At 42.4% G+C, this 15,718-nt stretch overlaps 1 protein-coding gene and 1 long non-coding RNA gene across 7 annotated transcripts in view; one reads left to right on the top strand and one right to left on the bottom strand.

Annotated features, from left to right (window-relative positions):
- The window catches only part of LOC110832776 (ankyrin repeat and BTB/POZ domain-containing protein 2), a 44,931-nt gene that overhangs the window by 1,381 nt on the left and 27,832 nt on the right, over positions 1-15,718 (top strand). For 5 of the 6 annotated variants that reach the window (XR_002544050.2, XR_015532637.1, XR_015532636.1 and 2 more), the window contains exon 1: positions 15,031-15,681. Coding sequence is in view for 1 of the 6 variants with exons in the window: in XM_022070122.2 (XP_021925814.1) it covers positions 6,595-6,725 (131 nt within the window). In the remaining 5 variants the exon portion in view is untranslated. Of the gene's footprint in view, positions 1-6,568; positions 6,726-15,030; positions 15,682-15,718 lie in introns of those variants that run through there. The other variant, XM_022070122.2, reaches the window with a different exon arrangement.
- LOC110832820 (uncharacterized) lies at positions 7,097-15,035 on the bottom strand. The gene is made up of 3 exons (XR_002544065.2): positions 14,946-15,035; positions 13,894-14,039; positions 7,097-7,157 (listed from the first exon to the last, which is right to left on the bottom strand). It is a non-coding gene; the product is annotated as an uncharacterized LOC110832820 (long non-coding RNA).

Genomic DNA, 15,718 nt, shown 5'->3' with positions numbered 1-15,718 from the left:
TTATTTGTGTTTTATAAATCCTGATCTTCAGTGTTTAGGGTAGTAAACAAGATGACAACAGTTTTTGAACTGAATAAAAACAAGCTTTCCCCGAATGTGTTCTACTCTTAATTTCGTCATGGACCTGATTTATGTTTGTTATTGTTGTTCTCAGATACTTAAATTTTGAAACATTTTCAAATGATGCGATTCTGTTGAACTCTGTTGAAATCATTATCCTATACGACGATTACTAATTTCTCTCTGTACTTTGAACATCAACAGAATGATTTAAATTATGCCGCATTCATTTATGTATCGCTGTAATAGTTATTGTATTTCAGATGTTGACTTCTTTAACGTGTATAAATGAGTAATTTTGCTGAAAGAATTTAATTCTCTGCCTTCCGGCAGCTTAAAGTACTCATTAATATAATTGTCACATCAATTAAATGGTATAAAATATAATAAAAATGTTATGATAGTATGGATACTAATGTGTTGTTACTTTCAAATTTAGTGATTTAACACAAGGAAATGGCTACTTATAGCCGAATTAGCTGAAATCTGTAGTGAATTGGTTTTCGTCTCAGAACATGGCCAAATAAATATTAATTTCACATATTATTTTCTGTATATTGATGGATGTATAAAAAATGAATATCCAGGATCACAGGATGCCTTTATTTATATACAGCCGCTGGTTGAAACGTCAGGACGCACTGCCCATCCGCGTTTGCAAAGTTGTATGAATGTGGAAAGTGGCCATTTTGAATACTTGAAGTAGAAGAATGTTTGTGCGTGAGCTTGCAAAGATATTTACGAGGGCAGACATGAAAACTAATTAAATTAAATGCAAAATTGTAAAATAAACCATATTGATACGTATTCTCGTGCCATGTGTGTCCTGACTTTTGCATTTTCTGTATACTCAGATTGAAAATGTTGATTAAGAGGAATTCGATTAATAGAGAATCGGGAAAAGAGAGAAACAAAATAAGAGACAATTGGTCGGGCAACTCAACATAAAGAAACTACTTGGAAAACCTGGGGGTCGGCGGGAGAATAATATTAAAACATGTTAGAGAAACACGTTATGAAGATGTGAACTGATTTAAATTGTTACAGGATAGGTTTTTGTGTTCACGTGATTAAGCTTTGGGTTCCTGTAACCAGGGCCGGTCTCTGGAAACATGGTAGAACTGGATCCACCGATTATGGCCGCTGACCTTGTAGGGAGTGCCCAGTATGCGGACCACTCAATGAAGGAAGGAAGGAGTTTCCGTCGGTCAGTACAGTCTGTGTCAGTGCAGCAATGTAGAAGCCTAATAATTGTCGTCTTGTGACTGTGCTGTGTTAACAACATGCCACCTGTTCGTTGCAATCTCCTTTCTGGTCATTGATAACGCCTCGTATCACAGACAAACCACCGACGTCTTAATCAAAAGAGGACGAAATGAAAGCCTGGTTATTGGAAATAAACATCCCATTTTGTGACGTGTTCAAAGCTCAAGTGTAAGATTTAATCAAATTAAATAAGTCAAGGCACAAATATTACGTGATTAATCAGATTTTGGCAGACAAAGAACGGACTGTGCTGAGACTTCCGCCGAACCATCCCGATTTAAACCCCATTGAACTTATTTGGGCAGACGTAAAACAATGGGTTGCAAGCAAGAACACAACATTTAAAATTAAGGACGTCGAGCATCTGCGTCGCCAGAGATTCGAAGAATTTGGGCAAGAGGAATGAAAAACCAGAACAGATTTATTGTGAGCAAGAAGGCATAATCGAAGACGCTATTGAACGTATTATAATTGAAGATAATGGAGTGGACGGCAGCAGCGGTTGTGATGAATCGAGTGATAAATCAGAAAGCGATGGTCTGTGAGGAGTGGAAGAATTGGAAGAGGACCGAAGAATTGTGAAGAAGATAAAATTATGTAATTCTCTCTGCAGAGTTCATTGTTTAGTGATATGGAATGTAGTGACATCGACTTTCCTGTGTTGTATACCGTGGTGATATTTTATTAATAGTGTACTTTACGCGGCCTACTGCCTTCCCTTCCAGCAAACGTCTGGTAAGTGACTCGCTCCGAGGTTCCAATTCACAAATTTCAGCAGCCAAAAACGCTGGAACGCAGTATACCTTGGAAGAAAAAACTCTCTGCTCTCCCCTCCCAAAACAGACGAGTATGGAAACATTAATTTATTAGCTGTCACGTTGTTACTAGTTGAAATGATTGCACATAGTTGGTAGTATTACTAATGATAAACAACAACAAGAATAAATAACAAATTAACAAGCTTGTAAAGAATATTCAATATAGGAATATACATGTGCACATGTTTTTCATGCTTTGCTTGCAACGTGCATTTGCTGGGAGTATATCCTTGTCTCGCGAAATAAGTTTGCAAGTATTGTAATTTTTAAACTCTAAAATTAAAATTTTTCATAATTTCCACATTAGGAAGTCTAACATTTAAAATTAATATTTAAACATGTGTCCTAACCTAAAATTTCTTAACCGAACCTAAATAAACGTAACCGAAGATATCATACATTAACTTAACCAAACGAGTCTGTCTTGACTTAACCGAAACTCTCTTGTCCTAAGCTGTTCGAACCTAATCTGTACCAACTGAAACAAACTTAAAACACACAGACACTTGGGCTGATTCCCACTTACATCAGTACGAACCACGATTGACAGAGTAACCACGTCAGACATTCCAAGAATGCATAACAGTGGTTGCCAATTGTAAACATTCAGATTCCCACTTTGGCCACGAGATCGCAGCACCTCAATGTCCAACTCACGACTTTCCGCATCCGTCATATTGTTATCACCACTCGTAAGATATTCAAAAGCACGAATTTTAGGTCGTTCAAAATGGCACAATATCCGTACCAAATTTCATCCCATTCCGTTCAGTGGTGTACAGCCCTGCAGTACACGAAATAAGATGAGCGATGTCTATCGAAACATCTGAGTGGCGTTACAAATTCTGACACAGTTGCCGGCGGTGAGCGCAATTTTTTCAAAGCCGAAACTAATCAAAAACGTGATTTCAGTTTACAGTGACGGACGATAGGCTGAAAAAACTTGCTGCTGTTATTTTCATTCCCAGAAGCCTCGACGTTTCAGCAGCAGCAAGTGGCCGCATAAGAAGAAGTTTAGAAATCCCCTAAACGACTCAAAAAGTGCACTTATGCTAATTTGACTAATTTTGGCACAAACTTCGAAAAAGGCCTAAATGTTTGTACAGTAAAATCATCTCGGGCTATCAGCCGCGTCATGAAGAAACCGACGTTTCGAGGTCCATCCACTTGACACTTGACGCGGTTATGAGCTGTCTTCACTCGCCTGTGCTCCGTTGTTTTGTTTTTGTTCCAGCGGCGTACTGTTTCGCTGTGATCTTGAATCATGCAATTTGGTGACTGCTACTAGAGATGGAATCTTGAAAGAATCGATGAAGATAAGCGGAAGTAGTAGAGGAAAGGAAATAGTGGTACGAAAAAGGCACACGACTTCTTGTTTTCCGATGCTGACAAAACTTGAAATGGCTGCAAAGTTTTTGAAATATAAAACGTAATGAAAATTATTGAAGTCGACCAATACTTACATGCCAAGAGACAATTCGTGACGAAGCTACTAGGCGTTCTCTGCAAGTTCTTATTGCGAATTCGCCTAAACATTTTTCTTTTTCTCCCTTCTTTAATCTGTTTCTCTTTTTGTCTGTATATTTTCCTGATTTCGTGCAGGACAACAGACCATTGAAGGTTTAGACAAGCATCCATGTCAGAAGCGGGATTCAAACCCATGATTTCAGTAAGAATACGGCTTAAGACCAGCGCCTCAGATGGCACAGCCTTTGTGGCCAGCGCAAGCGAGCCTTCGCTGTCAACTTGAAGTCGCTTACTATTTTTATGAGATATTCGAGGTAACTAACAAGAAGGAACGCGAAAAATAACAAAGAAACAGTAAATTTTCGGCACCTCATATTTAGGCCAGCTTCATCTCGCCCCATCACCTTTCTCTAGGTGCCCCGCCCTGTCTGCAGCAAACCGGCATGTCTTGATCTTTATATTCATCTGCAAAGCAAGTAAGTCGTAGTGTGATGAACGGGGTACTCCGACTCCAATTTTTCGTCCTAAGAAAGGCCAGGCCTTTGTGTTGTACAAGGTACAAAATGCTAACGTGATGTGACTGTTTCTTGTATTCACTTCTCATGAACGTAACGCGTTTCTGGGAACCTTCTTCGTCCTGTCATAGGCACACTGACATGGTTTGTCTGGTTCTAGAATGTCATGGCGGGGTTTGAATCCTTCACCTTCATAAAGGCGCGCAGTGAAAGTAGTTCCTTCTCTGAGGTCGACTGATTTATATTTTACACTTTAAAGAATTATTTAAATATGTTTTCAAATGTAAAGCATTGACACTCGTGCACAGTATTAAGATTTATCCTTTATGATGGAAGTACGAGGCTCGTCCACAAAGTAAGTTTTCCTGGGGCCGTTTACAGAAACAAAACACAATTTCATGGAAATATGTATTGCAACAGATACAGCAAGTGTCCAGCTATTTTTCAACATATTCGCCACCGGAATTGAGACATTTGTCATACCGTGGGACCAACTTTTGAATACCTGTGTCGTAGAAGTCTGCCGCCTGGGATTGGAACCACTGTGTGACAACCATCTCCGCCTCTCTGTCATTCACAAAACGCTGACGCTGACCGCACAGGAATTTCTTGAGGTGTAGGAAAAGATGGAAATCACTGGGAGCGAGGTCCGGGCTGTAGGGTGAATGATTAAACACCTCCCAGCTGAACTCCTGCAGGAGACTTGCTGTCCGTCGAGCCGTGTGCGGCCTAGCGTTATCACTGACCGCACTTCACAGTCGGCGGGAGCTGGAATAAGAACCTCCATCTTCAACAGCTGCAACGATGCTACTGTGAAAACGCGGGAAGTGCCGTTAGTGCATGCGCCATGCTACGTCATTGCTCTATCACGTACGCACAGTCGCTTCGCGCAATATAAGGTTTGCTAGCTGTGGGACGAGTGGGAAACTTACTTTGTGGACGCGCCTCGTAATACGATCAGGGAGACGTTTTGGAGAATATTAAAAAGATCCTGGCTATAATAATTCGTAGGTGTTTATAGATATTTTTATTCTGTCCTGAAGGAAGAGAGTTTTGAAGTAAGAAAACTAATACCCTATTTTACCACCCGGACGTATGTGACGTCATGTCATGTGTCGTTGTGCTGGTCAAGGCCGTTTTCTAGGCAACACGGAGTTTTCCTCCGGGGGCTTCCCCGGTTTCTCCTTGGCATCCCAACAATTACTCCATTCACACACGGAAGAAGGCAATGGCAAACCACTTCTGGATCATCTGCCAAGAACGTATATGAACAGGTCCCAGTCCGAGAAAAGGATGGAAGGATCCTGTTCATATGGACCTGTCGTCAGACAGAACACTAAATAAATAAATAATAAAAATATAAATACGCGAAGGAGTGTTTTAAAACATTCGAATCGTGCACTTCAACAGGCAAGAAACAATTTTGTTTTCGACATAGGAGTGTAATGTCGTTTGTCCTATAAAGTACCGGTATATTATTATTGTTTGCAGATTTAGTAGAGTTTAATTACGGGATTGTACTTTGAACATCAACACAAAAATGAGTTCGGAATGATGTTGGCAGGGTTTGCAGAAGACACTCTTCTGTAGTCTTTAAAGTTGATAACGCTGTAGTTTTATGTAGAATTATAATATACTCCGGTAAAGTGTATAAAAACTGCATTTTTCAAATGACACAAGCTACTTTTTGTTGCCGGCCTTTACAGGCTAGATAGATAAGTTTTGTTACTTATCGAAGGACTATCTGCTGCCGATGTCTGCCTGCAGACCACTGTCTGCTTTGTGCGCCCGGCTGAATGCCATCACACGTAGTGATTGACCCAGTCTGAAACCAGGGCATCAAGGAATTTTACGGTACCAGCAATTAAATGAATGCGATTAAGTCTCAGAATCACTTGTAGTTGATTGAGTGAATATTTGAATAATGAGCAAATCGATGGTCGAAAAGATGGCTGATCGAGAAAAAGAAAAGTATTCAGTTGCTAATTTATGGAAAGAAACTGAGACCAACGATCAACAATATTTGCACGACTGTTTTCGTGCGAATAACGAGTTATTTCAAAGTCTGCTCGATGTAAAGCGACAAAGAATCGACGAAAGCTCTAAAATATGTAATGCTCTTAGCAACGGTAATTGATACTTGTAATTATTAGGGATCTTCAATTGCTGACACAACGCCTCACAATTTTCGCTCAGTTGCCCGGCTTCCGCGGGTTACTAGCGAAGGCGTCTTGCACAGTTGTGATTGCTTCTCCTAGTGGAACAGACAGTTTCAACACGGCTAAATAAAGTCTAGAATTAAATACGAACCTGAGCCAGTTCCATCTACCACGAGTCCCCCTCACAGTCCATTTTCCTACGACATCGCATTCTTGTCTTGCAAGTGGTCATTTCGCAAGAAGTTCCTCCGCCGATGTACTTGAGTGCGCTCTGTTCTTGCAGAAGTGAGCGGAACCGCAGGGAGGAAGATGACGACCCAGCAGTGTCAGCCGGCGCACCCCGTGCCCCAATTCCGCGACGCGGACCATTACCGCAGCGCCCTCAGCCCACTCTGCACCACCGACGGCAGCCACGAGATCATCCGGCCCAAACCTCGCAGGTCAGGAAGTCGCATGCCCTCAGTCACCCTTCTCTTACAGCAGATATATTTTTATGTGTTTGATTATTCTTGCCGACAGTTAATCTGAAGGGCCCCAAGTTGTCTGGGCGCCTACTGAGGAAATGGTGAGTCGGAGATTATAACTCTTTGTTTCTACTCAGGACTACGAAAGCTTGCAGGCAACAGGACTGCACATCAGAGGATTTTATCTACAATTTAATGATGACGTTTCGATCTGTTCAAACATTCTATCATCGCTTCCGCCGTCTAGTTCGATGTTGGGGTTTCACCGCCAGGTCTTCAAACTTCACTGAGAGACGTTTTCTTTTGGCCCATCGCCTTTGACCTTTCCTGCTAGAAAGTACTTTTATGCTACGTTACCATTTGTTTCACTGAGGCGTGTGTGTGGTGTCGGCGCCGAAGGAACCGTTCCTGAAAGCAAACAAAATGTTCTTCAAGTCACTGATCAAGAAGAATCTCTGTTCGTGGACGTTCGGTGCTAGACACAACAGAAGAACGTAGAGGATTTTCAGACCCTTAGTTGAATGTACATTTTGGGGGGGCGTTTGGGGGGGGGGGGGGTAAGAAGGAATGTGAAATTGGCTACATGAGAAAATTCATGTTGATAAAATATAGGAAGAGATTAAATTATCAGTTGCAGGTAATAGAGGGCGGTCCTCCGCGGGGTAATTTGGGCCCAGGGCTAGTAGGCGTTTGTAATATGTCTGCACATCTTACAGAACTTACAGAATTGGACGCACGCCTTGGAACAAGTCGACGTTGGTTTTCTGGGGTTTTTTTTCAGAGTTTCTACATTCGTGTTTACACGACGTTACTTACCATAAGAACAACATGGACATCTTTGTCGTCGTAAGGACCTCGTATCTCTGGAACATGTATGAAGGATAAAAGAATTGAATATGTCTGTCTTCTGGGTTGTTGCACCTTGTAGTGTGGTGGATGTTTGCCGACGATTCAGAGGTGCTTGCTGCCTCCAGCATCAGGGCGATCTTATCGGTAAACTTCGACCAGACTACATGACGCAGAAGCCCAGAAGACAACTATCTTCAGACTCACGCCCCTCAAAACCTCAAATCCTGTCGATAAAAGAATTGATTCTTGTAATGCTGGCAGTTTACAATATTCTAACTTGGGACTGCGTTCATTGGCACGTTTTGGTTTTAGCGCTGTTTAATTTTCGGGTTCTGTTACCAGAGAATTAATCCGATTTGTTCATAGTGGGTGGGCTAAGGCATTTGGACTTGAGAGTGCCTCAGAGGTACGCAGTTGGAGGTTGCCACTAAAAACATCATTTGGAAAAGTGAGAAGCACGTGACTGGATAGCATAAGTTACATCTCAGAAGAAGAAAAAAACCTATTGTGATTATGTGTGTTGAATGAAGTTTCTAAAAGTCGTGTTGGCCTTTGATGTTAGCGGTGCTGAAGAGTCCAGGTTCATGGAGAGGCAAGATGGTCAAACAGCTTGGCGTGTGGGTGACGTCACAATTCTAAGAAATTGGTGGCGATTCTACAAGTGATACAAGACGCATTTGACTCTGGACTGGACTGCGTGACGAGAACTACTTTCTTAACTGAAACTCGAGATAAATTTTTCAACAAAGCCTGACTGAAACTTCCACCGCGACCGTTACGAGCCGCTCGGAACGGTCGCTCGCACGCCATGTTGTTTGTCTGTAGTTATGTTGTCCTCGTCAGCTTAGATGCCTATCAATGGCGTGGTTAATAACAGCAGAAATACATTTGTAAGCCTGCACGCTTTAAAATGTGAGGGTTTGAAACGATTTTCTGAACGATGTCTGAAATGAAGTCCTATATATCCTTTGGACTTAAGTCGTTGGCAATATTGACAGATTTAAATATGGTGTGGATATATTGAGTGTTGCCAGCTATTTTCTGTCATGGTCGTCCCTTATAACACAAGAGCCTTTTACAAATTCGACCTAAGCAGATCGAAGTACAGATGGTTTGTTGCACCGTGTAGTTTTTTTTTGGCCGTATGACGTTTCGAATGGACGTAGTGCCTCCATCTCCAAGGCTTAGTTAGCATACAGCGAAAATATTACGCCGTTAAATAACTCAGAACACCATCTACGAATATTCACAGTTCCCGGAAAAGAAACTTGAATTCGTGCGACAATCACCCATAAATATTTTGTACTTAATTTCCTTTCTCTGTGATCAGCGTGACGATTGTCTCCCTATGATGTGTTAGTGACTCACAGGAAATGTCCAGAATCACTTCCGGTAGAGAACAGCCCTCTAGCCCCACCGAACATAAAACAGGAGTGAATCAGCAAATTCTCCTAACAGAATTCTTGGGATTTTATCTGTTACTGTACGCAACTTATCTCTGGGTAAACTTGTTGATTCCGTATCAACGCTTCTACCAGTAGGCTAGGTTCAGTCATACAGACACGGATAGCATGGCGCTGTATCGAACTTCATTTTAAAGCTTCACGGTATATTTGTTTCGCCACGGATGTAGGAGGAGTCCGGTTAGAGGATGTTATGTTTTACCGCGGTATTCCCCTTGCAATTACATCGGGAGTTGCTGTTCTGAGCCCTTCTTTTGGATGCAATACTAGGGCGGTGATACGAGGTGCGATCGGAAAGTTTCAAGACTGTGTCAATAGAGGGCGAACCGGATGTAGCACGAGCTTCTGCCGCTAGGGGGCGCGGCCTACATTCATAGTGAATCAGTGTGCCAGCCGGCATCATCGAATTAGCATTTGTTTCTTAGTTACGGGCGTTTTGGTAGTGCATTACACCGACCCTCCTGCGATTTCGGAATGGCGGATTTTCATGAACAAATCAAATTTTTCCAAAGACTCGCCAAAACGGCTACGGAAACCTATGAAATGCTAAAGCAGGCATTTGGGGAGTCCGCAATGGGTCGTGCACAAACTTTTGTGTGGCATTCACGTTTTAAAAATGGCCGAACCTCTGTCGATGATGACGAGCGTTCTGGACGACCATCTTCGAGCACAACGCCCGAAAATGTTACTAAGATTCGGCAGGCCATTCACGAAGATCGACGTCGTACCATCAACGACTTGTGCAACATTGTTGGGATAGGCTATGGGACCTGTCAGCTGATTCTAAAGGAAGAACTCCACATGCGACGCATCCTGTCTGAGGACCAGAAGCAGAATCGACTTCTCGTTTGTCAGGAGCTCAAAGATCTTGCAAGAACCGACCCCAACTTCCTGTCTAAGCTCCTTGTGACTTCTTCCTCTTCCCAAAGATGAAAATTCAGCTAAAGGGAAGGAGATTTGAGACGATAGAAGAGATTCAGGCAGAATCGCAGATGGTGCTTGACAGGCTGACAAAGAAAGATTTCCAGGGATGCTTCCAGGCTTGGCAGCGGCACTGGGATTGTTGTGTTCACTCCCAGGGGAACTACTTCGAGGGTGATGGATGAATTTAATACCTGAGATAAGTGTACGGGTTTTTATACGCGCAGTCTGGAAACCTTTCGATCGCACCTCGTATAGGGGGGCGCTGTATCGGGGTTTGATTGTATCTGCTGAGGCCGAAAAGTACTGTGACCGTGAAAGGTGGACGTCACTCCCAGCAGCAATATTGTCAGTGGCGGACGTTTGTATTAGCGGTGGCGAACATCCGGGGTCTATTACATGAGCATTAGGTAGTCAGTAATATCTTTAGACTTGTAGGTATTACTTACCCCCTTCCATTTCCTGTATGGTTTGCATGTTATAATGGAAGTAAAGTCAAGCAACGCACATGCTCCGTGCCTCTAATTGACGTGTGACATTGATGTAGTAGTGTATTCAGCTTTCCTTAGCTGTGGGAATGGGGCTGGAGACAAGAGTGCTCTGGTTTCCATGGCAATTGTGCTGGAATGTTGGGACCCGCACTTGGAATCCCTAGTGTTACACTTAATATGTAAGAAATACAGCATTTTAAGGCGAAATGGCGGCCCTTTGCTCCGCCATGTCTGCATGTCTGCATGCACGCAACAAGTCGAGTATCGATTATCGATTATGAGATTTTCATTAAATTTTATGCTGGGAAGTTATACTCTCGTTTGTTTAATTGGTCCACTGTTGGTTTGGATTGTAAAAACGAATGTGAAAATGTGCGTGGATGTTTTACGCACCGAAGTGACGGGTGGGGAATCCCTCTGCCAGGGAATCCTTCCGTGGGAATCCTAACCAGCCGCGCAAGATCCATACGAACGCTACACACGCAGGGCTACAGGCAGCATCGTTAAACAGACTATAAATATGAAAGAAAATAAACATAATTGTATAAGTTGTAATTATTATTGTTTATTATGAACTACGTATGGTTCCATTGATGAGTATAGAAAAACCTAAATGTCTTTTATGCAAGTAAGAAAATATATAATTCCACGAGGCAAGGTCCTCTATGAGAAGCTGATATTCGAAATGTCCTTTATGCAACCCAAAGGCGCATTACCGTGTTCACAAGAGCCAGCTAACGATACTGAACCTACACCACACAAATGCAGTCGAAACCTTCACACCCTGCTCCTTAAGATGTGTGTTAATGTTACATCAATGATTGCGCCTTCATTTACTGTGGATCGGACAAAGAGAAAGTCGTAGTTAGTTATTTTATAGATAAGAACTGGAGATACGAAGTCTCAAGTCGTGCACAAACAAGTGAAAGGATATTTGTATTATCCTTGAAAGTAGACAGAGATAATGTGACAACTGCTGACACGTAGTTTATGCGCCTGAAGGATGTACAAGCGAAGAAATTACTTTTTTTTGTATGGAGCTAAATAAATGTAATAAATTATAATACCGGAACACGAACTTACGTGTTACATTACTTACGTAACTGTGGAATAAAATAAGATAAAAATGCCGAACTAATATCTTACGCAGCCTAAAATGGCATGAATGTAATAAATGCGTTCTTCGGAAAAGCGTTAATACATTTAATTATGGCTGCAGAGTAGTGCGTAATGAATAGAATCCCTCACTGAAAGGAGCGACAGTACACAGCTAGTCAGAGATTTCCCTTCTTTTATGGAAGCCAAAGGTTCGTTACCGCGTTCACAAGAGCCCGCCACCAGTCCGCATCCTGAGCAAGCGAACAACCACCCACCTTATTTCCCTAATTTAAATTTAATATTTTTCTATCATCTTTGTGGTCTCGTCCCTTCACACTTCACAACCAACATTTCATACGCATTTCACGTCTCCCCCATGCTCACTTCATGTCCGACGTGTCTCTACATGGTGAAGAGCACGGCTCCTATCGCTTTGTCCTTCTTGGGTGAGAACTTTCTCCTCAGCACTGTGTTCTCAGTCTCAAACTGGGTTTTTCCATCGACGTGTGCAGAACAGCGGGTAAATTTTTAGTTGCGCATGTCGTAATCTGTACCTTTTAGATAAGAGCCGGATTCTGAATTTTACGCTAGCAAGCATTCCGGAGTCGAACCTGCTCGTAATTTCGTCGATAATGCAATTTTGACTTCATACTAAAATATCTATAATCACCAGGTTTTAAGAAATTCACAACTTGTGGGAGGGGACATGCTTCGGATTTCCAGGATAATCTGAGTAAAAAGTCTTCCGGCGTTTCGTCGAATATTGCAGTGTCCGTGAGGGTGAGGCCACCCAATCGACGAAGAAGCTGACTGAGAGCTTTGCGCGGTGCTCAAGAAGACGACGACAATTCTTATGCTCAAACTCAGACTCAAAGCTGGAATTGGAGAACAGCGCCTGTCAGCGGCAACCGGGACGACGTGCTCACCCTGACGAGTTTTGCTGTCTTGGCTGATGGCCTTCGCGTGTTCTCACTAAGGAATTCCGGAATGTTGCTGCTCTTTGGAGGACGCTAAAAATTTGTCTTTTGGTAAGCGAACTTCGGTTCGGTGGATGTCTGAGGGTTTAACCTGGAAAGGTTGGGTTCGTATTAACTGAAGAAGGACTTTTGCAGAAGGCCTCCATGACTGAGGGAAGCGGTCCTCGCCCCTTTTAACTATAACCTGGCATTTTACTTACAACTGAGAAAAAGCGGAAGATGTTATTCAGGTTATGCGAATAATGTTAGACACGAAACGCGATATAAAATTTTAGGGGCGTCCTCGACTGGTCTGCTGAACGTCTGTCATTCTTGGTAAATCTTGGGTGACGCCAGGCACCCTTGGCCGGCACAAGTGCCTTCCAAGTTGCAGGACTCCCCACATCAGCAAACTTTGAGTCCAAGCTCTCAGTCATTGCTCTGATGCGGTCGGCGAAGAATGGGATCTCTTAATGCTTCTGAATTTGGCTGTAACTGACGAACCAAGGTACGTTAATCGTAGAGCGAAGACATTTGGATTTCAGGTCTTTCAGCTTCCGGAAATTTTTGCGATCAGCGGATTTCCAGGTGGAACACGTAATCCGTCAAAAGACAAATGAGCGAGTTGCTGTTAAGGAGAGGGTCTGGCACGCTCAGTCTTTGAGTTGTTTTCTTTCGACCTGGTTGAGCTGTTTTGACCACACCAGCTGCGTATCCCGTGCCGTTTTGACCCACTGTATTGGCTCTCCGAAAAATTGGAATGTTCTCGGCCTTTGAATGCGTCTCGCAGGATTAGCAGACGGCACTGCGGTGCTCTTTAAGACGCTGATAGTAATCCTTCAGTCTCTTAGTCAGTGCTGAGTTCTGGTGAAATACCTCGAGATAAGTGACGAGACGAAGCCGTGGTTTCCGGGACGAGGCTGCGAGAGCCATGTCGTCCGCATGCAGCGATGATAGCTCGACCTGAGATATGAAGTTTTCATGGCGGTGAGGATGTCGATGATCTGGTTTTTGGCTCCTTGCAGACACTCATTGTGATATGCTAGCGTTTCGGAGAAACAAGCTGTTTACATCTTCAAGGCTGAATAGGAGGAATACAATGTGATTTGGTAGTCGTCGTAGGTCCCTGTTCGGAACACCGTGCATTGTCTGGGGATGGGTTAGGAAGTCCTTATAAAAATTTGGCGGTGGGAGCTTACAGGGTGGTATTTGATTTGATTAGACGAGCAGAGGGGTGGAGGGACTGTGAGGGGGGCATCTATGTGATGCAGGAGAATGAGAAATTGGCGTTCACCTGATTGGAAAAATTCGATCTCATATGTTGAATCTTACAGGCAGATAGAATCAAAGCAAATCCTGGCTTTACCTCGTTTCCAGAACCACGTGGTGATTCTTCAGTGGACAACTCTCTGCTCTTGTGCTCAGCCAATTATGCCATTCACCTCGTTCATTTCCCACCGCCAGATTTTATACCGGCTTCCTCTCCCTCCCCGCCTAAGTCATTCAGTCACTCTGAAAATTCCAGGAAAGCCGAATTACAATGTGTGTGACATGTACATGTTACAAGAAGAAGGTTGGCAGAACTCTTAAAGTAGACTCTTAATGGAGAAATCTAATATAAATTAGAATAACCTGGGAAATGCGCTTATAGGATGACATTCCCGGTGCTTTGTCAATGTTATGCCTGCAGATTTTTAATTCGAGGATGCTTTTTATAATTATAGTAATGCCCCTTTTTCTTTGTGAATGGCAACAGTGACGCCAGAGGTGTTTGAGCTCAGTGACCTCTGCTTTGGACGGGACTTTTTGCGCCTGTGTGATGACGTAATCGCGGGAGTTCTGCATGTGGTGCTTTGGCAGGGCGTTTGGCGCTTGTTTGAAGCTAGTTCCACGTGAAAATTTAAATGCAGGTCATCATGTGAAGTGCCCACTTTGTCGTCTGATTTTAATTGAAATTGACATGTGGCCACAAATTGTAAGAAAACCCAAAATACCAAATTTCGTGAAAATTCCTTCAGCGGTTCTTGCATGTGGACAGACATAATGGCTATGTGCGAATTTTGCAACGTTTAGTTTTGAGAGCACCCTTCTATTCAAAGAAAAATATTAAAGTAAGCTTATCAAGAATCATGAGATATATTGGGCCTTCAGGGACCCAGTTTTATCTTGATATAGGATCCTATCAGCTCATCACATTTAGCATTGCTTGGATCCTTCATTGTGCCAAATGTATTTAGGATGATATGCTATATGTTTAGTTTCATTGTTTTTAAGGTTATAGGTCTGAATTGTTGCCGAATTCCACGAATGCACATAATTTGCCGTAATTTTGAGATATTCTTGTACAGTGATTTATTGTCATTCCGTCTGCAGTGCAGTATGTTTAATAATTAACAGTGAAAGGAAGCAGTTACTTACAATGATGGGAATTGTAGTGGGGCTCCCACCTCTTCTGGTCTCATTCACATAGTCACAGAAACGCTCTCAAGGTAGAGCTGCAGGGCAGGCAGTGTGTGATCAAGTGGTTGTGGATTGTGTTACACCAATAAGTGATTGTTGTTTGCTGTTACACCAGCCACCGTATCATTTGATTTTATCTATAATGTTTCAGGATCGTTATGCAAAGAATTTTGTGTGAATTATATAAGTGGATGTGTAGTGCTGTTTCTTTTTGCTTTGAAAATTTATTAACTCAGTTTGGAATAGAAAACTAAGTGGAATTTTGGTGCTCTTGGGATATCGTAGTGAATCAAGGCTGCCACTTTATGAATTAAATTTTAAAATCTCAGTTTTTTTACTTTACTTTTTACAGTATAATTTTACTGGGTAGAGAGAGGCAGGAATTAGGGGTATAGCTAATTGACTGTTGTATTTTCTATATTGCTTATAAAATATTCTAGAAGACATTTTTTACTGTTATATTTTTACCAGGAAACTGAGTAGCCAATCAAGGTGACCTTATAAAAACGTATTGAGGTGGGAGGATAACATTCAGATGGATCTTATTGTTGGATATATAGGGTGTGAGGTAGGAGTTTGATGGAACTAGCTCAGAATCATGATATGATGGCATTAGTGGTAATAAACACTTTACTAGAGAATTAGTTGCTCACCTAGTTGCGACTATTTCTTCTACAATACGCTGTGTGATCAGGTATATTTTTCCTTTCATTATTCTGGTCATACTAAAT

Source organism: Zootermopsis nevadensis, unplaced genomic scaffold, assembly GCF_977971745.1.
Source record: "Zootermopsis nevadensis isolate Lab colony 2312 unplaced genomic scaffold, Znev_1.0 Znev_ptg000003l, whole genome shotgun sequence".
Taxonomy (NCBI): Eukaryota; Metazoa; Arthropoda; class Insecta; order Blattodea; family Termopsidae; genus Zootermopsis; species Zootermopsis nevadensis.
Note: the sequence above shows the minus strand (reverse complement) of the source record. Positions and strands in the feature narration are given on the sequence as shown.